The sequence below is a fragment of the Rattus norvegicus genome, chromosome 10 (genome assembly GCF_021556685.1).
Source record: "Rattus norvegicus strain SHRSP/BbbUtx chromosome 10, alternate assembly SHRSP_T2T, whole genome shotgun sequence".
NCBI lineage: Eukaryota > Metazoa > Chordata > Mammalia > Rodentia > Muridae > Rattus > Rattus norvegicus.
In genome coordinates this window covers 61,300,712-61,325,551 of record NC_141543.1, presented here as the reverse complement: position 1 = coordinate 61,325,551, position 24,840 = coordinate 61,300,712, and the positions used below count along the sequence as shown (strand labels likewise).

Here is a 24,840-nt window from a genome sequence, read left to right as displayed (position 1 = left end):
GGATCCCGGTTCCTCACCGCTATTGCCTCTTTAGGGACGGTCCAGCAGCGCGTCTCACAGACTGGCCCAGAGCCCCAAGTGTGCTGACCCCAGGTTCCCTTCCCGACCCCCGTTCCCTTAATTGGGAGGCCCCGCCCCGTGCGCACTGACGTCGAACGCCACTGTCAGCCGGCGCTAGGGGGGGTCGGTTTGGGGTAGAATGGCCGCTGCCGCCGTCACCCGCGGGACCCCGGGAGGTAAGAGCCAGGGCCTCTAGCCCGCCTCTCCGCCCCCGCGCCAGGGGGCGCAGCTCCACGCGGCCCGGGTATGGAGCGTGGCGCTGGGGACCACCGTCCCTCCTCCCCGTTCGCCCCCACCTCACCGCTTCCGTCCTCTTTCCCCGCGCCAGGGGGCGCCGCAAGACGCAGGGCCCCATCACGGTTCAGAGAGTGCGGGGACAGTCCCCAGACCCCCCTCACCAGGCTCCCGTACTGCTCTTTGCCTGCCAGGTGTCCATGAACTCAGCTCAGCTGCTTCTCCAGAACATCCGGGTTTGCGGGCGGGACCCCCTCCCACCTCCGGGATTCTTCCAGGACCCCCGCCCCCTTTGGGGAGAGCACCCCAACCCCGGCGACAGTCCTGTCATAGACCACCACTCTCAGGCCCGCAGTCTCATCCGGCTCCAGCTCTGCACCCTGGCAAATTGCCTAGCCAGAGCTGCGCACCTGCACTCTAGAGTGGGTTCCTTATCCCAACCCTAGCCTCTCTGCACACCTCCGATCCTGAACGGGCTTCCACCCCCTCTCCATCCCTGGACACCTGGCAGAGCCCGCGCAGAGAGCCTCCTCCAGTTCCATCTGTTTCTCAAGAGGGCGGAGGCTCAGGCTGGAGCCAGAGCAGTAGAGGGGATATGGTAGGCTGGGAGCCAGAGAAGACGCAGAGGTTGGGAAAGGAGTGTTGGGGTGAAGTGAAATTCTAGCTGCAAAGAGGAAGCCAGCATGTCCCACCCGGAAGCTTGCTCCAACCTGTCTATTCCAAATTCTCCCAGCCCCTGACCAACCTTCGAGAGAGAATATGAGGTCAGTTATCAGATCTACCCTTCCTCTTAGAAAAAGTCAAATAGAGAAGGAAATCGGGGTGTGTCTTCAAAGGCCCAGCTTGTTACCAGACTTAGATCTGCCTTCTTCCAGTGTCCAGATTTTCTCACCAAGCCATCGTCCTAGGACCAGAGCCCTAGCTCTTAGAACTGGCCCACCCTTAGCTCTAGCCTTGCTCTCCCTTCCCAGATGCAGTCTGAGTTCTTTTTTCTGTTTGATTTTTCGGAGGAAATATCTACTAACTGACCTCACCTACTCTCTTTCAGGTCAGTCAGGGCCTAGGAGAATCTGGGTTAGACATGTAGGATCCAGCTTCCTGCCCTGGGAAATGCTCCAACACTGTCAGCATCCCCCACTCATCCCTTTCTTCCTGATCACTCTGTTCTCTTGTCTCCCCACTCATGCTGGCTCCTGGCACTATGTTCTATCATCTCTGTTCTCTGGTTCTGCTGTCACATTCTAGTTCCACATTTTCTCAATCTTTCCCAGATATCAGCACTGAGTTCTAAATCCCTTACCTTACCTCAAGCTCCTCACCTTGGATTAATGTGGGGGCTTCTTCCATGACCTTGTTCTCTCCTTTTCCAGCACAGACTCCCCCTCCCCCCGGCCCCTCAGGCCGGGGGTGACCTTGCCCCCTGGAACCTTCACTATGAATACCAAGGACACCACTGAGGTTGCTGGTAAGTTCTCAGTTTGGGCACAGCCTTGCTTTGCTACTGCCTGGCCCTTGATTCTCTGCTCCCCTCCTCTCTTGTCCTGTGCGGGTTTCCCCAGGCTCTGGCTGATCTTCAGCTCCCTTCCTCTGTTTCCCCTCTAACAAAGCTCTTCCTCTGGTTCTCTCTAGAGAACAGCCACCACCTGAAGATCTTCCTCCCCAAGAAACTGCTGGAGTGTCTTCCTCGATGCCCACTGCTGCCTCCAGAGCGGCTCCGATGGAATACAAATGAGGTTTCTAGGGAGCTTGGGGGACCCGGACCCAGCAGACCCTCATGGGCTGGAGGACATCACTGCTGAGCACTAGTCTAGGCCTTCTGGAGACTGTAGCATTGCAAAGACTTGGACCTTAGGGAGGCCATTCTCTTCGGTATAATCCATCCATACAAAACAACCGACGGCTTAGTATTTCTTCACATTGAGCACCATGCTCTGTATCATCTCATCTCACTCTAGATGTTAATGAAGAGGAAGTGATTGATTTTGTTTCCATGTGTTAAATGCTTGTTTTTGGACAGGGTATCGTGTAGTCCAGGCTAGCCTCACACTTGCTATGTAGTCAAGGATGACCTTAAATAGCCAATCCTCCTGCCTCTACCGCCTCAGTGCTGGGATTCAAATGTGTGCCATAAAACTTAGTTAATGAGTGCTGGGGGATGAACCCTAGGCCTTGTTCATGAGAGGCAAGCCCTCTACTGACTGAGCTACTCCCCTGCCCTGGCTTTGAACTCTTGATCCTCCTGCTTCCATGTCCTTGCTCAGGTGCATATGTTTGTGAAGGTCAGAGGTCTATGCCAAATGTCTTCCTCATTCAACCTTAGTTTTTGAGACAAGGTCTTTTAATAAACTTGAAGCTCACTGCTTTGCTGGACTAATTGGCCAGCCCCAGAATCATTTTGTCTCTCAGCCCAGCACTAGGGCTACAGACACCAGGCATGAACAGTTGTGCCTAGCTCTTTATGTGGGCTTTGGGGATCTGAATGTATGTCCACACTTACATAGCAAGCACTTTACTGATTGAGTCATATCCCCAGTCCTAAGTTAACCTTTTTGAGATAGGGTCTCACTTGGCCTGGAGCTCCTGATCCTCCTGTCTCAGTTTTCTGAGTGCTGGGATTACAGCTGTATATCCACATACCTCTCAGAGTCCCTCCTTTTTACCACCTTCTGGAGGGCCTAGAATTCTTGTCATACATTCTGCATTCTGTGTACATGTTCCCTTGTATGTAGTTGGTGACTGGTGACTATTGATTCAGTACTAGAATTGTCTGTAAAGCTGGGGAGTAGTGGTTCATACCCATGATCTTAGCACTCAGGAGGCAGAGGCAGGGGGATCACCATCCTGGTCTACATATCAAGTACAGGGCAGGCCAAGGTTATTTAGTGAGGCTGTATTGTCAATAAAAATGGGTGTGTTTGCATATTGTAAGTGCTATAGAGCCTTCATGAAGTTCAGAGAAGCAACAGGGCTTCACAGAGTCTGGGAGGCATCAAGATACACGGAATTTCTAGACATAGAGAGGCACTCCCATGGTCCTGTAGGTGTGGAGGGCACTAGCAGGAAGGGTGTGATTGTTGGAAATGTGCTCAGGAAGTAATCAGTGAACCCATATGATAGGACCTATGGTTTGAATTTGAGTATTAATAGAAATAATTGTTGGATACTTTGTCTGAAAGCCTTGGAATCAGACAGAGAACCTGGAGTTATTGTTAATGTCAAATGATTGATGGTTCTCACAGAGAAAGTACCTAATACAAACAGGATAAGGCTGAAGCTGGCCCCATGGTGTAGGCTCCAGTAGGGAAAGAGATAAGAAGTTAGGTTGGTGTTTTTCTCCTTCCAGTACTTGAACCTGGGGCCTTGCACATGCTAAACAAGCATTGTCTTTTTCTGTTATTCAGCTATATCCTCAGCCCAAGGTCAGGTTTCATCTGAGATAGAACATGCTGTTCCTAAGAGGGCTCTGAGGGCTATAAGGCCCTGCTGGGTCCAGATACCTGGAAGAGCCTTCCAGTAGGTGGCATACCTTGGCAGAGGCCCTGAGACAATGACCACTGGGACACCTACCCAAGTGCTTCCTCTCCTACAGGAGATTGCATCCTACCTGATCACCTTTGAGAAACATGATGAGTGGCTGTCTTGTGCCCCAAAGACAAGGTGAGAAAGCTCTCCAGTGTGAAGAGTAACAAATCCTGGGCTGTGTTTACAAAACTCAAGCCTCCTCACCCCCATTTCCAGGCCTCAAAATGGCTCCATTATCCTCTACAATCGTAAGAAGGTGAAATACCGGAAGGATGGTTACCTTTGGAAGAAGCGGAAAGATGGGAAGACTACCCGAGAAGACCACATGAAACTCAAGGTCCAGGGCATGGAGGTAAGAGCCCCTGCCCACACTCTAGCCTGTCAGGGTGTGGGCAGGGCTGTTGTCTGCCCTCCCCTCTCAGTCAGCCTTCTCTCATCAGTCTGGATCAGCTGACTGGTGGCTGAGCTCACTCTCAGCTTCCCTTGTGCCCATCATGACCCAGCTCCCCTCACTTCCCCTGCATTTCCCTCAGGGGTCCAAATGATGATATTGTAAACACAGGCTTCTCTCCCAAATCCTGTTCTTCTGCACTTCCTCTCTGCCCTTAATTTCTTTCCCACATCTTAAATTGGGCCATTTTTGTAAGACCCCACTCCCACCCCACCCCCAGCTCCTCTGTTCCCTTCTCTTTGTCCCTCACCCATGACTTAAAGCCTGCTGGAATTTGGAAGGGATGGGAAGAAGGTGGGGGTAGGGAGAGGACTGAAGGAGAGCTGGTGGAAAGATTGGGATTCCTGCAAAGGAACTGAACAGAGGAAGAGTTGGGGAGCAGACTAGCCCTCCCCCCACCCCAGCCTGTCTCCTGGCAGTGTCTCTATGGCTGCTACGTTCACTCTTCCATCGTCCCCACATTCCATCGGCGCTGCTATTGGCTGCTCCAGGTAAGAACTGAGAACTCAGCCAGATCTCTGGCTCTTTGAGGAAAACAGGTTCTCAAAAGATGAAGTGAAATAGATTCTGAGTGTGAAAAGCAGAAAGGAAATTAGGGATAGAGCATACTGGAAATTGGGGGTGACTAGAATTGGGGTGATGCTCAGAAGAAAGTGAGGACTAGGAGGCTAAGCCCTTAAGTCCTAGACTCCATGTGTGCCTTTGTGTCCCCAGAACCCTGACATCGTCCTTGTGCACTACCTGAATGTCCCAGCCCTGGAGGATTGTGGAAAGGGCTGTAGCCCCATCTTTTGTTCCATTAGTAGCGACCGGCGAGAATGGCTGAAGTGGTCACGTGAGGAGCTATTGGGACAGCTGAAGCCCATGTGTAAGGAACCAGCAGGGATGAACTCTAAGAGAGAGTGAGAGTGGAACTCCTAAACCCCGTGGGTCACTGTCTCTAAGCCAGGAGGGCACTTTCCTGTTTGGACACTGAGCCTCTGCAGTCTAAGCTGTGCAGTATGGGGAGGGGAGTGAATGACAGTTGTGGGCTGTATGTCTGAGCAGCTTTCAGTTCAGCATATCCGAGGTTTGGAGGAACCATCAAGGTGCTTGTGAAGTCTCACCATATTTTCCCCAAATCCCCTGTAGTTCATGGCATCAAGTGGAGCTGTGGGAATGGGTTGGAGGAATTCTCTGTGGAACAGTTGGTGCAGCAGATCTTGGACACCCATCCAACCAAACCAGCACCCCGAACCCATGCTTGTCTCTGCAGTGGGGGCCTTGGTAAGTGACCCCAAGTCTGGAACTCTTCCCATCTTGCCACATTGCTTAGTAACTGCCCTGATGAAATTTGCATACTAATTTGCAAGTCTTTACATGTCCAGAAAGATGGGCCAGATGAGCAAAGAACTCCTTATCTGGGAGCACTGGCCCCAGAAGTGCATCGCTACAATCCTGGCAGTCCACAGCTCTTCTGCCTACTGCTTTCAGTAATTCCAGCCCCCTACTACCCCAGACTAACCTTAGGTTTGACCCTATTTGGTTCTTCTGTCCTTTGCTCTGCCTTTAGCCACTGTTATCAACTACTGCCTCAAGTCAGGGTCACCCCTACTCTGTTCCTCTAGTCCTGTTTATTATGAGGAGAAACTGAAGGGAGGAGAGGGGGAGACCCACTTTTGATGCCTCCTAGTGGTCATAATCAGTATTACACTGTAGGTTTACTCTGTGTGGGGGGGGATGGGGTGGGATGGAGATGGGAAGTGGAAGAGTGGGGGTTGGGGTGTTTCCAGGAAAGGACTGCTAGAAAAAAAATGTATACTCTCCCTTCTCTTCTCCCTACTCTCTCCACTCCAGGTTCTGGGAGCCTTACCCACAAATGCAGTAGCACGAAACACCGCATCATCTCTCCTAAAGTGGAGCCTCGAGCTTTAACCTTGGCTTCTATCTCCCACTCCAAGCCCCCTGAACCTCCACCACTGATAGCTCCACTTCCTCCCGAGCTCCCCAAGGCACATACCTCCCCATCTTCCTCCTCTTCTTCCTCCTCCTCAGGATTTGCAGAACCCCTAGAAATCAGACCTAGCCCTCCTACCTCTCGAGGGGGTTCATCTCGAGGAGGCACTGCCATTCTTCTCCTAACGGGACTAGAGCAGCGTGCTGGGGGCCTGACACCCACCAGACACTTGGCTTCACAGGCTGAGCCTAGACCTCCTGTGAGCTTGGCTGTGGTTGTAGGTTCTGAGCCTTCTGCCCCGCCAGCTCCTCCCAGCCCTGCCTTTGACCCTGATCGTTTTCTCAACAGTCCCCAAAGGGGCCAGACATATGGAGGGGGCCAAGGGGTGAATCCGGACTTCCCTGAGGCAGAGGGCACTCACACTCCCTGCCCTGCCCTAGAACCTGCTGCTGCCTTGGAGCCCCAGGCCGCTGCACGGGGTCTCCCTCCACAGTCGGGAGCAAGTGGGAGAAGAGGAAACAAATTCTTTATCCAAGATGATGATAGTGGGGAGGAACTCAAGGGTCCAGGAACAGTGCCACCTGTCCCTTCACCCCCTCCCTCATCCCCATCCTCTCCTGCTGCCTTGCAGCCGTCAGGCAGGGCTACAAGAGGAGAAACCTTGTTTGGAGGCTCTGCTGGCAGCACCAGTGAGCTAGAGCCCTTCAGTCTTTCATCATTCCCAGACCTTATGGGAGAACTCATCACTGATGAAGCCCCAGGTGTCCCTGCCCCAAGCCCCCAGCTTTCTCCTGTGCTTAACACCATCACAGACTTTTCCCCAGAGTGGTCCTACCCAGAGGTGAGTCAGGTTTTTCTTCTCCCATTAGTTTTCGGGTTTTTCAAAATGAATTTTATTAACCCTTACCGGTAGCCTGTGACCTGCTTTCTCTCACAGCTTTCGTTTGTTTGCCTTTAATGTTAGGAATCAAGTCCAGCTTCTTAGGTGTATACTCGGTCATTAAGCGAGTCTGCCAAGTCCTTCCTCCTCCTGGCTCTCCTAACCTTTACTTTTACATAAACTGCAGCTTTTCCACATACCTTTTCCCATGCCTCCCCTTCCCATGTTCCCAGAGCACCTTCAGGGATCTCATTTTTGGTGACTGTTTTTTTTTTTTTTTGGTTCTTTTTTTCGGAGCTGGGGACTGAACCCAGGGCCTTGTGCTTCCTAGGCAAGCGCTCTACCACTGAGCTAAATCCCCAACCCCTTGGTGACTGTTTTAAGGGGAGGATACAGGGGCCTTTAATCCTAGACAGACAGACAGACAGACAGACAGACAGACGCGCGCACACACACACACACACACACACACACACACACAGATGCCTGCAGGCTCTGGGCAGATGAGGGACTGTGGTCAGCAGTGGACAAGTTCCTACTTTGCTTGGAGAGGGAAAGGGGAACTGCAGTGTAGAGGAGTAGCTCAACAGCAGAGCTGACACTCTTAGGAGCCCCCAAATTCTGCTTCTTGGTAGAATATTCTAATAAAGGGCTGAGGTGAAACTCAGTGGTTTGACACTTGCCTAGCACAGACAGGCCGTGGGCTTGGTCTGGATCCTCAGCCCTGGAAAGTTTTTGTTTTTTAAAACATGGGCAAGGTGGGGCATGTTAATCCCAGTACTCAAGAGACAGAGGCCAGATGATCAGGAATTCTAGGCCATCCTTAGCTACATACTAGGTTTGAGACCACCCTAAGCTACATGAGATTCTATTTGAATTAAAAAAAAACAAAAACAAAAACAAAAAAAACAAAAAACCGAAAGGAACTTTAGTTCTGATGAGATTACTAACCACTGGCATAACTCCAGTCATGTGACGTCTGGCTTGTGTCTGCAGGGTGGGGTCAAGGTGCTCATCACAGGCCCTTGGACAGAGGCCGCAGAGCATTACTCCTGTGTCTTCGATCACATCGCAGTGCCGGCCTCCCTGGTCCAGCCTGGTGTCTTACGCTGTTACTGTCCTGGTATGGAGATTGGGAAGGACAGGGGAAGGGACTGCACTGTGGGCAGCTAGGGTGGGTGAGGACCTCCAGATTTCAGCACTGGAAACAAATAGGTCATTCTGAGGACAAAGACCCCCTCCAGCCTGAAGCACAGTACACAGTTCCTCTGGCAGATAGAGGAGCTTGGCCTTAATGTCAGCAAATCTAGGATCAGATCTAAGAAGCCTACTTGTTAGCTAACCAGCGATCTTCTCTAAAATTCTATACCTTCCTTGTTTCCTTCCTCTAAGGTTAAGCATTTGGCCAAAGGGGGTCTCTAATGCCTATGCTGTCTCTGTAGCTGAGATGGAGCCAGGGTCTTCTACAGTAAACCTGGGAGTCTCACCAGCCATATGTACCTATTTAACTACATTTAAAATGTTTCCTCAGGCACACTGGCCGTATTTCAGGGGCTCCCAAGCTGAGTACTTTAGATACAGAGCATTCCCTCACTGTGGAAAGTGCTGCACAGCAATGGTCTATACCTGCTCTGCCACTGCCCCTTCCTGCAATCCAACACTCAACAGTTGTCTCCCTTGGGGGACCGCATTGCATTCTCTCCTAGTCTCCACAGCCCCAGTCAAAAGGGGAGGGGATAAGAAAGGAAACAGGACGGGCTGGAGAGATGGCTCAGGGTTAAGAGCACTGACTGCTCTTCCAGAGGTCCTGAGTTCAAATCCCAGCAACCACATGGTGGCTCACAACCATCTGTAATGGGATCCAGTGTCCTCTTCTGTGTGTCTGAAGCCAGCAATGGTGTACTCATATACATTAAATAAATCGAGAGAAAGAGAGAGAGAGAGAGAGAGAGAGAGAGAGAGAGAGAGAGAGAGAGAGAGAACCAGAGAGAGAAGGCATTGGGGAAGTCTCAGGCGCTGACCTGGAGGTTGAGACCTGACAGCTTTACCCTCAGGGTGGCAGACATTGACACTCTGGACATAGCTCCTGTTGGACACTGCTGGTAAACAGACAGATCCCCTTCCTGCATTTCAGTAAGGGTCATGACCTCTGAATTCTGGTCTAAAGGATTAAAGGAGTTAACCACCATTACCTTTGCTGAGGGTCTACATGCAATAATTCTCTGATCCATAGAAGGTATATTATTGAATACGAGTCTACATACTAAAGCTAGGGATCTACTGGCCTACAGCAAGAGAAATATGGAACAATCATCATTGGCTCTAATATAGGTAATAAAGGCGCCAAGGAAAGAGCCCTTCTTCCTGACCTGTTCTCCCCAGCCCATGAGGTAGGGCTGGTGTCTTTGCAGGTAGCAGGGCGGGAAGGCCCACTCTCTGCTTCTGTGCTCTTTGAGTATCGAGCTCGCCGGTTCCTGTCTCTGCCTAGTACACAGCTTGACTGGTTGTCACTGGATGGTAAGTACTTTGATCCAAGGGCTCTTTTGTTTGCATACAAGTTTGACATGTTTGCATATAAGTGGTGCACACACATACATGCAGTCAGGACTCCCATGCATATAAAATAAAAATTAAAAGAAAAAAAGCTATAGGTTTCTTTTTTTTTTTTTTTTTTTTGTTCTTTTTTTTCGGAGCTGGGGACCGAACCGAGGGCCTTGCGCTTCCTAGGTAAGCGCTCTACCACTGAGCTAAATCCCCAGCCCCTTATAGGTTTCTTTTTTTTTTTTTTTTTGGTTCTTTTTTTTCCGGAGCTGGGGACCGAACCCAGGGCCTTGCGCTTCCTAGGTAAGCGCTCTACCACTGAGCTAAATCCCCAACCCCCCCTTATAGGTTTCTTAATTTTATGCTTTTCTTTTGGATGATAAAGATGTTTTCATCATTTGATTATTGAAATTACAGAAAATGGAAATGTGTAGTAGTATCGGCATGGCTATTACTGAAGCATCCTTTACCCATAGGGACACACAAATCCATATGCTTACATGTGTATTTGGTCCGGTTTCTGCTTTTACCTGTTTCCTTCCTGGAGCTCTGAGAATTCTGTCTGAGCCTGTGCTTCCTCAGAGTTTGCTTTTCTTCTTCTTGGTACATCTGTTGCTTCATGATTCTTCCCAGTTCTGCTGTCGTCCGTTAGTCTTCTTGTCTCCTGCTGTTCCTCCTCTTAGAGCTTCTGGTTGCTCCTCTTGCCTCACTCCTTGGTGTTGTGTGTGTGTGTGTGTGTGTGTGTGTGTGTGTGTTATAGTTGTCACAGCCTAGGCAGTGCTGGGTTGTCTGTGTGATGTTAATCTGCCCCTGCTGTGTGTGTATGTGTGTGTGTGTGTGTGTGTGTGTGTGTGTGTGTGTGTGTGTTATAGTTGTCACAGCCTAGGCAGTGCTGGGTTGTCTGTGTGATGTTAATCTGCCCTCCGTAGGCCCCAGCAGCCTTCCCTGTCCTACTGTCCTGCTCTGGCTGTTTATCACTTTATTCTAGTTGTGCCATCTCTCTGCTGGGCCTCCTCTCTTCTTTCCAGGTTCCTTGACCTCTATCTGATCACGCTTATCTTTTCTGATCCCTTGGTTGGGACTTGTGGCTCTGCTCTTTCCTCACTGTCACCTTCAAGTTTCTGTTCCCGTCGTCTGTTCTGAGTTTCCGTTCACCACTCCCTTCTGTCTGTCGTGGTGTTGTGGAACATCCCGTCTTCATGGCTTTTCTGTGCTTGTTTTCCCCAGGCTCCCCTCCCCTCCCTCCCCTCTCCTTGTCCTTACTTGATCTCAGAAGGGGATGGATACAGTTCATGTTCATGTGTGCACATACGTGTGTGTAAATTTGTGTGTGGAATAGGGAGGAGGAAGATGAACATATCAGTCCATCTCTGTCACTCTCCCTTCCCACCCGTCCTCTGTGGACAGCTGCAGGGGGCCTGCTGGAGTAGGCAGTGCTTTTCAACTTTGGGGTCCTGGTTAACCTAGGAGGGGGACCTTGGAAAACTTTAACCCAACATGGGGGACAATGGTATTGGGGAGCATGTTGTTTAGGAAAAGGCTACAAGAAGACATGCCAGTGTGGCTCGGTCAGCTGAGGACCAGATGGGCCCTTGGGAATTCCTACTGTCTCTATATTAGAGGAAACAGCCTTGGTTCCTTTTTTTTTTTTTTTTTTGGTTCTTTTTTTCGGAGCTGGGAACCGAACCCAGGGCCTTGCGCTTCCTAGGCAAGCACTCTACCACTGAGCTAAATCCCCAACCCCACAGCCTTGGTTCTTAATCCTGGTTCTAGTCTATGAGACTAAGAGCCCTAGTTCAAGAGCTGAGTCTTCCTGGTGAGTTCTATTTAGATGAGTGGGTGAGGGGGTTACTGGGTAGAGGAAGAACAAGCCCTGTCACCCCATTCTTCACCCCCAGATCTTGAGTACAACTGCTAGTAGTGTTCCTAGCATCACACAGATCCTGTCTACTTAGCTCCCATGCCCACCCTACAGACAGCCAGTTCCGGATGTCCATCCTAGAGCGGCTGGAGCAGATGGAGAAGCGGATGGCAGAGATCGCAGCAGCTGGACAGGCACCTGGCCAGGGTCCAGAGGCTCCTCCAATTCAGGTACTTCTAAACAAAGACCATGGTCTACCGTGGGGAGCACAGGATCTCAGGGAGAGTGGTTCAAGCATGACTCTCCTCCCTCACTCACCTCCCTCAGCCTCACCAGCCAGTGCTCTCTTCCCTCTTCCTGCTGTCACTTTGCTGCAACACACACACACACACACACACACACACACACACACTCACACACACACACACACACTCTGTAGCAAGAGTGGCTATTGTGGGCACCTCATGGTATGACAGGTTTGGACTATTCCTGATTTGATGGAGTGTGGAAGTAAAAGTGCGGGTGAGGGAGGATCAAGAATGTTGGGCTAAAATCTCTTTGGGTTCAGAGTCTGGGGAGGAAAAGGTTGGGGAAGGGCATAGAGAAGACTCTGGCCCCTGGGGCAGAAAAGCATATGTGGACATGGCACCAGCCAAAGCTATTATGGAAGCTTTGTGTAAGGTCAGTTCGCAGAAGAGTTAGAAGTGGGCAGAAGAGTCAGATAGTGAGGCCACAGGGACTCAAACTAGAGCCAGTGAGTTATTAGTGGTGGGAACTCAGAGTGGGAAACGTGTCTGTACCAAAAGCTGAAGCTGGAAAGATAGTTTGCCCGTCCCTGTGTATGGGTGTGTATACTGCAGGATTCTGGGAAGATAGCCTACAGGACCATATGTCCGTCTCTGTATATGGGTGTGTACTGCAGGATGAAGGCCAGGGCCCTGGCTTCGAAGCACGGGTGGTGGTCTTGGTAGAGAGCATGATCCCACGGTCCACTTGGAGGGGTCCTGAACGTCTGATGCATGGAAGCCCCTTCCGGGGCATGAGCCTTCTGCATCTGGCTGCTGCACAGGGCTACGCTCGGCTCATTGAGACTCTGAGCCAGTGGCGGTGAGCAGGGCAGCCAGGGTTGGGGCAGTGCTGGGGGGGAAGGGGTGGCACTGGGAAACTATTGAGACTGAAGCACCAGAGGACAGGAGCTTGGTTCCCTGTGTGGAAGGATCGGAGGTCACTGTGGGAAGGCATGTGCTTGGGGAAGATTGGTATTTGGAGGATTCATAATATCCTGACTGAAGACATGGACTTCTTGACCAACTTAAGTTGAGGTCACTTCTAGTCCTTCAGGTTCTGATGCTCCTACTTTGTCCCCTACCCCTTGTGTTTAACCTGAGTGAGCTTTGTTGCTGCCCCAAACCTCTAGGAGTGTGGAAACGGGAAGCCTGGACTTAGAGCAAGAGGCTGACCCGCTCAATGTGGACCATTTCTCTTGCACCCCTCTGGTAAGGATGTTGTTCCCAAGTTACCTCCGTGCAATGAGCAACTGGAATGGATGCAGGGAAATACTGGGGTAGGTCAGGGCCTGACAACTGGCTACCTGGAAGAGGACAGGCCTTACTGTCCCCTTCTGTTCCTTAGATGTGGGCGTGTGCTCTGGGACACTTAGAAGCAGCTGTGCTCCTTTTCTGTTGGAACCGACAAGCACTGAGCATTCCTGACTCTCTGGGCCGGCTACCCCTATCTGTGGCTCATTCTCGGGGTCATGTGCGCCTTGCCCGCTGCCTTGAAGAACTACAGAGACAGGAGCTTTCAGTTGAGCACCCACTCGCTCTATCTCCACAGTCTTCGAGCCCAGACACTGGTGAGAGCTGGCTTTGGGTCCCTTTAGAGGACATAGTCAAAAAAGGTCTAGAGCAAAGCTAAATGGTGAGACAGGAGGTAAGGGTTATGGGGTGGATAACAGGACTGAGAACAGGCAGGGAAGCACTGGCTGCTCTTCCAGAGGATCTGAGTTCTGTTCCTAGCACCCATATCGCAACTCACAGCTGTCTGTTACTCCAGTTCCACCTACATATATTTGGGGGAAAATACATACACATAAATCTTTTTTAAAAAAAAGAATAGGGGTTGGGGATTTGGCTCAGAGGTAGAGCGCTTGCCTAGCAACCGCAAGGCCCTGGGTTCGGTCCCCAGCTCTGAAAAAAAAATAAAAAAATACTAATAAAAAAAGAATAGGCAGGGAACTAATGAGTTGGGGTGAGAGACCGGAGGAGCCTGCAGCTCCTGCTCTTTTTACCTATTTCCCTTCTCTCAGGCCTGAGCAGCGTCTCTTCACCCTCGGAGCTGTCAGATGGCACTTTCTCTGTGACATCAGCTTACTCAAGTGCCCCAGATGGCAGTCCTCCCCCTGCTCCCATGCTGGCCTCTGAAATTTCTATGGAGACCATCCCAGGCCAGCTTTCTTTTGGTGCCCCTGAGACACCCTTACTCCTCATGGACTACGAAGCCACTAACTCCAAAGAATCTGCTCCCTCCCCTTCTGGCCTCCCTCTAGCCCAGGATGACAGGGCTGCTCCAGAGGATGCTGACAGCCCACCAGCTGTGGATGTGATCCCGGTACTGCTTCTGTTGATGGGACTGGATTCAAAAGACTAGGAATGGAGCAGGGTGCAGTGGCTGAGTGACAGATTTCCATGAAGCGTAATCAGCTTGGCCTCAGTTTTAGGGGAATGATCATTTATTTACTTTTTGGGTGTAGGCCCAGGACCATTCTGATTTTGCAGTCATGTGATAGTCGAGGTTAAGAGTTCTGGAGAGGTTGGGGATTTAGCTCAGTGGTAGAGCGCTTGCCTAGCAAGCGCAAGGCCCTGGGTTTGGGCTCTGAGGAAAAAAAAAAAAAAGAGTTCTGGAGAATATCTTCACTTAGAACTGTACTGTTGTAATTACCTGTGGACCCATGAAGGGCAAGATTCTTTTTATTTGTTTTATTTATTTATTTATTTATTCAAGAGAGGGCCTCACTAAGTAGCTCTGGTTGTCCTAGAACTCACTATGTAGACCAGCCTAGCCTTGAACTCAGGGATCCACCTGCCTCTGCCTCCTGAGTGCTGGGATTAAGAGTATGTGATTACACTCAGCTGAAGAAAAAGGTTCTTAAGAAACAAGGTATGGAAGGCAGCTAGGAAGTATGTCTGAGTAAAGACTGGCAAGACGGAGACACTTGACAATGACTTGGAGTAGGAAGAAAGCTTGCCTATGGTAAAAGTTAAGGAAGGTGTTACATAATGAGTGAGAAAGAATGAATCTTCCCATACAGCCAACTGCTAAAACCTGTGGACATGTCTCCTTTAGAAAGGTAAGTCTAATTAGGAGTCATTTAAGTACAAAAAACAAGAACTCCATATCAGGAAGCAGGGGCAGGAAGATCTCTGAGCTCCCAGACAGCCTGGTCTACATAGTGAGTTCCGGGACAGCCAAGGCTACATAGTAAGATGCTGTCTCAAAACAAAACTCCACAAGGGCAACATGGTGGAGTATGGCGAAGTGGGGAATGCTAGAGGCTGTATAGCCAGCCATTCACCAGAGTGTCAGTGCACCCTGCACTACAGCCAGCCATTCACCAGAGTGTCAGTGCACCCTGCACTACAGCCAGCCATTCACCAGAGTGTCAGTGCACCCTGCACTACAGCCAGCCATTCACCAGAGTGTCAGTGCACCCTGCACTGGTTCTTGGAGACCTGAAGAGAGTGGAGTGAAGAGCTTGGGCTAGACCTGTGGAGATGTATGTTCGTCGTGTTATATGGAACAGGTCCAAGTGGGATAGTGGACCATGTAGAAGGGTGCTAAGATCTTCATTCTTCGTATCTTGTATTTGCTAGGACAAAACAGCACAGAGGGCTGTGTCCCTCGGAGGAAATCAGTAAGAAAGACTGAATGAGGAACTTTAGTCCAGAACTGGTGATCAGAAAAGCAGTTCCTGGGGCCTTTGCCTGCTGGTATCTAGAAAGAAGAAGATAGGAGAGTAGGGCTTAAGGCTACAGCTTAGGCTGTGCTGCAACATGGATAGCTAGGGCTCCATAGAGCTCACACATCTCCCTTCATCCAGGTGGACATGATCTCACTGGCCAAGCAGATCATCGAAGCCACACCGGAACGGATTAAACGAGAGGACTTCTCAGAGTTACCTGAAGCTGGAGCCTCACCAAGGGAGCACACAGGCACTGTGGGGCTCAGTGAGACCATGTCCTGGCTAGCCAGTTACCTGGAGAATGTGGACCATTTCCCCAGCTCAGCCTTTCCTAGGTGACCAGCTCAGAATAAAGCCTCCCAATTCTTTCTCAGGGAAAGATGGGAGGGAGAAAGTGGGCTTCCTAAAGCATAGTTCTGACTGAGGCCCTGAAGTGTTTGAGAAGGGGCCTGAGCAGGCTGGTGAATTTTAGAGCCACTGTGCAGACTCTATTGTTGAATACTGTCCTTAATAGCCACCTCTAGCTAGGGTAAGGGGGATTTAGAATGCTTCATGATATCCCTTTCCTTATCCCCCACAGTGAACTGCCCTTTGAACGAGGTCGCCCAGCTATCCCTCCAGCACCTTCCTGGGCAGAGTTCCTCTCTGCATCTACCAGTGGCAAGATGGAAAGTGACTTTGCCCTCCTGACACTCTCAGATCATGAGCAGCGGGAACTGTATGAGGCAGCACGAGTCATCCAGACGGCTTTTCGAAAGTATAAGGTCAGAGCCTAGGTTCTTGGGATAAATTATCCTTGACCAGAGAAGACTGTGAACTCCCACTCATCCAGAGGCCTTAAATAGGAATGAGAAAGAATAGGGGGTGAGATCACAGTACTTGGTTCCAAACATGACAACCTAACTTTGATCCCTGGAGTTCATAGTGGGAGAAAACTGACTGCTTCAAGTTGTCTTCTCATGTCCACACACAGGTAACCTATATACACACAAAATAAACAATTGTTTAAGAAGTTTAAGGAGGAGACTGTGGGAGGAAGGAAGAGGTCCAGAGTCTACAAGATGGGCTGTAAGATGCTCAGATGAGGCAACTCCTTCTCTTCCTTTAGGGTCGGAGGTTGAAGGAACAGCAGGAGGTAGCCGCAGCGGTGATTCAGCGTTGTTATCGGAAGTACAAGCAGGTTAGAGCATTTTCTCAAAAGTATACCAACACATGTCCACCCAACCTGTGTCTGTGCTATGAGAGCCCTAACTTCCCCTCTCTTTCCACAAGCTGACCTGGATTGCACTTAAGGTATTAGGCATGAGACCTGGGTGTGAGTAGTCTGATTCAGCCTTCGGTCCGTGTGTGGGTCAGAGAAAGGGATCTATCTGTATCAACCTAATTGAAGGGTGACCTTCAGAGCTTTGGGTTTCTGTCTCTCCGTTTCAGCTCCTGTCCCCCCCTCTCATTCCCTGCAGTTTGCACTCTATAAGAAAATGACTCAGGCAGCCATCCTGATTCAGAGCAAGTTCCGAAGCTACTATGAACAGAAGAGGTTTCAGCAGAGCCGCCGAGCAGCTGTGCTTATCCAGCAGCACTACCGCTCCTACCGCCGCAGGCCGGGGCCTCCTCACCGGCCCTCAGGCCCCCTTCCTTCTCGAAACAAGTAGGGACCACCCCTTCCCGCCCCTCTATAGCCCTCTGCTTACCTCTTTGTTCATGCCCACTCCCTGTTCTCTTCCAGCCTTTCCCTGTAATGGTCTTAAGGTGGGGACTGGGGTTGCCTGAGTTCTATGAGGTCTCTTTCCTACCAGGGGCACCTTTCTCACGAAGAAGCAGGACCAGGCAGCCCGGAAAATAATGAGGTTCCTGCGGCGCTGCCGACACAGGTTCTAGCCCCTTACCTCTCTGGATCTCTGTCTGCCCTGTCACCTTTTCTGGTTCATCAATCTCCTCTGACTCATCTCTGTCTCTCCGCAGAATGAGGGAACTGAAGCAGAACCAGGAGCTGGAGGGGCTGCCCCAGCCAGGACTGGCCACCTGACCTCTCTACCGCCTTTCTCCACACCCTGGGGGCCCCTTCTGGCTGTCTAAACAAGGAGAGGGCTTTCGGGACTAGGGGAGCCCCCTGTCGGCAGCTCTTCCCCCTTCACCTTTTTGGGAGCCCTTCGTAGAATCCCCGCCCCTATTCCCAGCCTTACACGTTTCCCCCCTACTGGTCGTGCCTCCTCTTTTGGTCCCTGGCTCCAGAAGACCCGTGCCCCACATATCTGCATCTTCAGCTGTGACTATGGAGCCCTGCCTGCACCTTCTCCATAACCCCGTTCCTGCCTGCACTTGACTCGGACCTTCCTGACTTGCCTTATTTATTTGTTCGACGAGTCTCTGATGAATGTATCCGCCTCGGTCCCCACCGCTGCCTTCGCTGCGCGCGCCCTCGTGTTTCAGGGGTGACTCTGCCCCACCCTGACTCCGCATGTTTGCGTCTGTTTCCTCCTTTCCTGGCCCTGTCTTCCCCATCACCCTGACTCTGGTCACCCACTTAGGGGCCAAAGAGGAGGGGGTGTACATAGGATCGCGAGGCGGAGTCCCGCTCCCGTGGGGAGGGGTTTGTACATAACTGTAACATACAGAGTATAGTGAAGAATCTATTTAAGGCGCTGCGCGGCGGGAGCCCCCCGGGCTGGCTCCACGAGCACTTTCTACTTGTGCATGGGCTTGGTTTATACGAATTGCCATTAAACGTCTCTGCACCAGTTAGCCTCCGGCTTATGTCTGCTGGGGGCGGGGCGGGAAGGTCGCCACGCAAGTCGCCCGGCCTCGGCTCGCTGCCTTAAACGGGGCGGAGCAGCGCGATTTTTCGCTTCCGACGTGTTTCCGGCCTTAAAGGCATTTCGCCCTTCCCTTTAAGACGCACCGCCCCCTTCTCACTCATTCCCAAGATGGCGGACCTACTGGGCTCCATCCTGAGCTCCATGGAGAAGCCACCGAGCCTCGGTGACCAGGAGAGTCGGCGCAAGGCCCGAGGTGAGGATCCCAAATTCACAGCCGCGTATCTTCGCCCGATTCTTGGGACTACACTCTTCCCTCTCTGAATAATGCCACCCCCTGCCCTAAAAGACACCCCCCAAGGCCACTTCTGAGACCCTCAGAGTCCCTAAAAGGCCTGCCGGCCCGCCCGCTATTCTTTGCAAACAATGATTGGCTACCTTAGCCTATCTCCTGCCTCCTGTCTCCTGTCCCTATCCTGAGTTCTTGTTTGCGATTGGTCAATGGACCTGCCTGTCTGTTGTTGGTGAGCTCTGATTAGTAGGATGCCTTTCTTCCGATTGGAGGATGTCTTATTCATAGCCTCGGTCCCGCGTACCTCCAGTTCTATTACGATTGGGTTTAGGGCACGCCCATCCACCCGTCTGTTCCCCCCTATTGGCTAGCTCAACCAAAAGCTCTACCTTTAAAGTGTTGCCTCTTCTGACCGGCCTCAACTTTAGCTCCTCCCATTGGTTGGCTGGATCCATGCCCCTCCTTGAGTTAACCCAGTCCCTCATACCTTCTACAGCCCTTCCCTAACTGCAGCCTTAAATTCCTGTGCTACCCAACTAGATCGTGATGTTGATTGGAGAGATGAGAATACCCCGCAGGCTCAGATTCGCCACCTCTCCCCCTCCCCCCCAACCCCCTCGCTCAGTAGCGAACCAGAAAGCTCGCTGGAGTTTGGCAGCCAGGGTAGGGTGAGGCCGGAAGAGGCCTACTCAGTGTTGGTTCGGAGAGCATGGGAAGGACCCTGTGGGAAGGACAGCCTCAGGTGCATCTAGCTCCCAACCACGTGAGCCTTGATCTTGGGCAAGTCTCATACCGGCACCTACTCCCCATCTGCCCAAAGGAGACAAGATGCTTTCAGAATGTTCAAAGACTTAAATATCTTTAGTCCCTTATTTACGAAACTTGTGGAGCCAAAGGTACTCATCGAGGGGATTACAGACCATGTCTGGGAAGTTTATTAATGATACACAGAATTTTAATAACCAATTAAGTCCTTTGAAAGAAATATATGTGTAGGAGAGATTAATTGGGAATCCCAGGCTTGCCTGAAGTGAGCTGAGCAACAAAGAATAGGTAATTCAATTCAGTAAAGGGGGTGAAGTCCGTTCAAAAGCTATGGGAAAGCAGAACTTAATAGGAAACAGGAGTTAGAGTTACTTAATGTTCAGATGAGTAACAGGAGTGCTCACATCAGCTGTCAGAATAGGAGGCTTTAGCCACTTGCCTTGGGTCTCAGGTTACTAAGCTGAATTTGGAACCCAGATGTGACTTCGCAGCCTTAAAGTTCTTAATTCTACCTCCCAAGATGCAGAAAAGATTGGAAAAGCAATTAGAAAACAATAAAAGGCCAAGATAGTGAAGTCAGACAGACAAGAACCTCCTAGTTTGTCAGGCCTTGAACTCTGATGTTTTTAACTGGACAGGAGGTGAACAGGGTTAACCCTCCAGCAGCTTATAGAGGGAAAGGCAGAAGCTGAGAAAGGGAAGGAGCAGTAAGTAAGAGGGGTAGGGGTGGGGTGGGGGTGGGAAGATGGGACAAAACTAAACAAAAAAAGCATGTCTTAAGCAGTGAATGTGCTTAGAGCATGGAGGAAGAAGTCTTGACTCGTGGTGAGGAATTGGTGTTTGCAAGAGGAGGAAGAACATTCCAGAGAAAAGGAACAACATGCAGAAGCATGGGGTGACTTAGAGAGTAGGAAGAGTTCAGTATCACTTTGGGGACTCAGTCTTGTGGAAGAAGTGGGCCTAGGATTTTGAAATACCAGAAGAAAGAGGAAGGGACATTTGAGGCTGAGGAACAGGAGGAAGATGCCTGTGTCCAAATCACAAGGGGCAGCAAACACCTACCATGGAAAAAGACAGGCAGGGTAAGAGACCCAGTTAAAAGTAGCTCGGTGGGCTGGAGAGGTGGCTCAGTGATTATGAGCTTAAACTGCACTTCCTGAGTTAGATTCGCAGAACCCACATCAGGTTACAGTTGCTTGTAACCCCGCTCCTGGGGGGGAATCTGACACTTCAGACCCCTGTGGGCACTTGGATTCATACATATACACATATGCATAATTAAGATAAAGATAAATCGGGGGCTGGAGAGATGGCTCAGTGGTTAAGAGCACTGACTGCTCTTCCAGAGGTCCTGAGTTCAATTCCCAGCAACCACATGGTGGCTCACAGCCATCTGTAAGGGGATCTGATGCCCTCTTCTGGTGTGTCTGAAGACAGCAACAGTGTACTTATAAAATAATTGATAAATAATTAAAAAAAACAACAAGATAAAGATAAATCTAATGAAAAAAGGTAGTCTGAGGGCTAGGAATGTTAGTCAGTGGTAAAACACTTACTTGGCATGTGGAAGGCCTTAGGTTCAATCCTCAATACCACATCAGTCAATCCTAGGCTAGCATTATCTGTAAGTTTGAGGCCAGCATGTATTTCTTAGTGAGTTTCAAGTCATCCCAGGAGTCTCAAAGCTAGGCGGTAGGGAGAGAGGGCAGGCAGGCAGGTACTGCTTATAGTTGGGGTTGCACCTCAGTCTCATGTCTAGGTATATTCCCTGGGGTCCATTTGTCCCCTAAGGGCAGAGAGGATGATCTGGTATAAAGGCAGAAGCTGAGAAAGGGAAGGAGCAGTCAGTAAAAGAGGAGAGTTTATTTATGGCTAACTTTAGACACCTATACCCCCAAAGAAAAGGGTGATGTTTTAGGGTTCCTATTGCTGTGAGGAAGCACATGATTTCTTCAGCACCCAGACCTCAGTCCCCAAGAAAACCCAGCATGGCCAAACCTCTCACAACACTAGACTCAAAATCAGGTACCTGCCTGCTTCTGAAAGGCATGCACTCCCACAACCAACTTTTAACTTCCTATATTGTATATGCATACATATATACATATATGTATATATGTATACATATACATACCCACTTCTCTTACAAGGCTATAAGCTGCTGGAGGGTTAACTCTGTTCACTTCCTGTCCAGTTAAAGACTTCAGAGTTCAAGGCCTGACAAACTAGAGGTCCTTGATTCTTTTCTTACCAATTTCTATCTTAGGGTTTCTCTTTTTTAAGATTTATGTACTATTTTATGTATTTGTGTACACTGTCAACTGTCTCCAGACCCAGCAAAGGGGGAATCAGATCCCTGCATGGCTATGAGCACCATGTGATTGCTGGGAATTGAACTCAGGACCTCTGAGAGAGCAGTCAGTGCTCTATCATCAAAGGAAGTAAGTCAAGGCAGGAACTGAAGCAGGGAAGTGGTGCTCACTGGCCTGCTCCTCATGGCTTGCTAGCCTGCTTTCTTACCCCAGGACTACCGGCCCAGGGGTGGCACCACCCGCAATGGGATGGACCCTCCCATATGAATCATCAGTCGAGACGGTACTCCGAAGACTGGCCTACAGACCAGTCTTATGGAGGCATGTTCTCAGTTAAGGTTCCTTCCTCTCAGGTAACTTTACCTTGTGTCAAGTTGACAAAACAAAAACAGGACAGGTGAGAAAGGTGACAGATGAGCCATTTTAGCTTCATCCCCATCTTTGACATGGAGGGGGGCACTATAAAATATAGGAAGTTTGCCTTAATTGGAACACCCAGGAGGCAGAGGCAGGCTGATCTCTATGAGTTCAAGGCCAGCCTGATCTGTATAGAGAGTTCTAGGGCAGTCAGGGCCACATAGAGAGAAACTCTGTCTCAAAAAAAGAAAAAAAAGAAAAAAAAGAAAAAGAAAAGAAAGAAAGAAAAGAGAGTGTGTGTGTGTGTGTGTGTGTGTGTGTGTGTGTGTGTGTGTGTGTGTTCTATACACACATGTATGTATGCATATACAATATAGGAAGTTAAAAGCTGGTTGTGGAAGTGCATGCCTTTCAGAGGCAGAAGCAGGCAGGTACCTGATTTTGAGTCTAACCTGGTCTACATAATGAGTTCCAGGCCAGCCAGGACTGTATAGGGAGACGCTATCTCTAAAATAGTAATTATATATATAGAGAGAGGTAAAGATAAATCATTCCCCTGTAGCCAGTGTATATTGTAGGTATTGAGTGAATGCTAATTGGGTGTCTGGTAGAGTTGGTAAGTTGGGTGTGTGTGATTCTATGTGACTCGCACTACACTAAGCTCTGGAAGGGAAAAACTTTCTGCCATCTTGGTACTCTGGGTCTTAGCCCAGTTGCAGAGTGAACATCAGGGAATCCTTGGTAAGTGAACAGTAGCCCTACTGTCTTAAGCACAGTGCTTCCCAGTGGTTATCACACATCCTTTCACCTGACCAGCTCACTACCCATGCATCAGCCCCGGCCTCATGTGCTCCTTTCTCGCCCCTAGAACAGGCTGCCCGCCTGAAGAAACTGCAAGAGCAAGACAAACAGCAAAAAGTGGAGTTTCGTAAAAGGGTGAGAGCAACTGGAGAGATCAGAGGCAGCTTCTGGAAGGATTTGCAGTAAGAGCTGGAAGTTGAGGACTTGGTTGTACTGACAGTGTCTCCAGATGGTGGAGCTCAAAGCCCATGGCCGGGAACTGGGAAAGCAGTGGGAGGTTTTAAAAAGTGTGGTGGAGCTGTCATCTCATGTCCTCCCCTTTCCGTCTCTCCTAAGATGGAGAGAGAGGTGTCTGACTTCATCCAGGACAGTGGACAGATCAAGAAAAGGTTTCAGCCTATGAACAAGATAGAGAGGAGCATACTGTGAGTGCCTCTGCGCTTGGGGAGGCAAGAAATGAGCAACAAAGGGACATGAACGAGCCACTCAGGACTAGACTCCTCATGGTCACGTACATACTGTCCTGCCTTCTCTTTGCAGACATGATGTGGTAGAGGTGGCTGGCCTCACATCCTTCTCTTTTGGAGAAGATGATGACTGTCGCTATGTCATGATCTTCAAAAAGGTAACAAGCCTGGCCCACTCCCTGCTCAGCCTATCCCTGCACCTGAGCAAATGACACGCCTCATATTTGGACCTTGACTCTGTCTTTCTCTTCATCTCTAGGAGTTTGCACCTTCAGATGAAGAGCTAGATTCCTACCGTCATGGAGAAGAGTGGGACCCCCAGAAGGCTGAGGAGAAGCGGAAACTAAAGGTGAGCTGATCCTGGCAGGCCCTGAAGCCCATAACCATCACTTGGAAGAAGCAAGCTGGCGCCAGGGCCTTGAGCACAGGTACCCTACCTCTGTGCCCTTAGGAGCTAGCTCAGAAGCAGGAGGAGGAGGCAGCCCAGCAGGGACCTGCGGTTGTGAGTCCTACCAGCGACTACAAGGACAAGTATAGCCACCTTATTGGCAAGGGAGCAGCCAAAGATGCAGCCCACATGCTACAGGCCAACAAGACCTATGGCTGTGGTGAGCCGTGGCAGGAGCTGGGGGAGATGGGGGAGAATATAGTTTGGGGGAAGTGAGCAGAGACTGAGATCTTGCCCACTCTCCCCTCTGCTGCCAGTGCCTGTGGCCAACAAGCGGGACACACGCTCCATAGAAGAGGCCATGAATGAGATCAGAGCCAAGAAACGTCTTCGGCAGAGTGGGGAAGAGTTGCCAACCACCTCCTAGGCATCCCACCCACCTTGCTTTGACCTCCAGCAAAGCAGGGGCATGGAGGGACAAGGCTGCTGCTATCAGGACCCATCCTGGAGCTCCATCTCTAAACTATGAGGCCCTGCCAGCTGCCACTCAGGCTGGAGGAGAAGCAGGTGTTTATCACTGCTGGAATTTGGATGTATGGTTTGTGTGTGTGTGTGTGTGTGTGTGTGTGTGTGTGTGTGTGTGAGAGAGAGAGAGAGAGAGAGAGAGAGAGAGAGAGAGAGAGAGAATGCATGTGTGTAAATGTGTGAGTGTGTAAATGTGTGAGTGGGTATTTAATCTGTATTATTCTCTATTACCCTTGGAACTTTCTTCCCCATGGGCCTGGGTTACTTTACATTGAATAAACAGTTTGACCCAATGTTCTGACTTGTAAATAGAAATGTGGATACTAAACTAGTGGTGGCGCATGCCTTTAATCCTAGCACTTGGGAAGTAAAGCAGGCAGATGAGGCCAGCCTGATCTACAGAGAAAGTTCCAGGACAGCCAGAGCTACATAGAGAAACCTTGTAGAAAGGAAGGAAGGAGGGGAGGAGAGGGGAAAGAAGGAAAGAAGGAAGGAAGGATGAATGAATAAATGGTGGATGTTACTTCCACTGGCAGAGAAACGAGTTAGATTGACCAGTGTAAAGCTGCTGTCTGTGTGAGCTAATGATGGCCGATAATGAGCACTGCTCCTGGGCCGCTTTCACACTGTTTAATTTTTGTGATGCTAGAGATTGAACTCAGGTCCTTATGACTACTGGGCACTCATCACTACGCCAGCATGATACTTCTGTTAGATTTGTGTGTATGAATGTT

General features: G+C 50.2%; 2 protein-coding genes across 10 annotated transcripts; both read left to right on the top strand.

Moving 5' to 3' along the window:
- The first annotated feature begins 166 nt into the window (after positions 1-166).
- Positions 167-18,188, top strand: Camta2 (calmodulin binding transcription activator 2). Of its 9 annotated transcripts, none has more exons than XM_087570475.1 (23): positions 167-236; positions 1,665-1,759; positions 1,924-2,027; positions 3,884-3,951; positions 4,033-4,168; positions 4,672-4,758; positions 4,982-5,135; positions 5,399-5,533; positions 6,104-7,044; positions 8,080-8,206; positions 9,466-9,600; positions 11,600-11,715; positions 12,408-12,592; positions 12,903-12,981; positions 13,118-13,340; positions 13,794-14,095; positions 15,585-15,781; positions 16,027-16,210; positions 16,555-16,626; positions 16,719-16,739; positions 16,907-17,094; positions 17,243-17,317; positions 17,409-18,188. In XM_087570475.1, the coding sequence occupies exons 2-23, from the start codon at positions 1,729-1,731 to the stop codon at positions 17,470-17,472; spliced, it is 3,624 nt and encodes a 1,207-aa protein (XP_087426601.1). In that variant the 5' UTR covers positions 167-236; positions 1,665-1,728; the 3' UTR covers positions 17,473-18,188.
- Positions 18,189-18,233: 45 nt separating this feature from the next.
- On the top strand, positions 18,234-24,413 carry Spag7 (sperm associated antigen 7). Its single transcript, NM_001107016.1, is given in 7 exon segments — positions 18,234-18,455; positions 22,794-22,861; positions 23,063-23,151; positions 23,267-23,351; positions 23,453-23,542; positions 23,645-23,801; positions 23,899-24,413. Coding segments are annotated over 7 exon segments (684 nt in total). The 5' UTR covers positions 18,234-18,370; the 3' UTR covers positions 24,009-24,413.
- Positions 24,414-24,840: the final 427 nt, after the last annotated feature.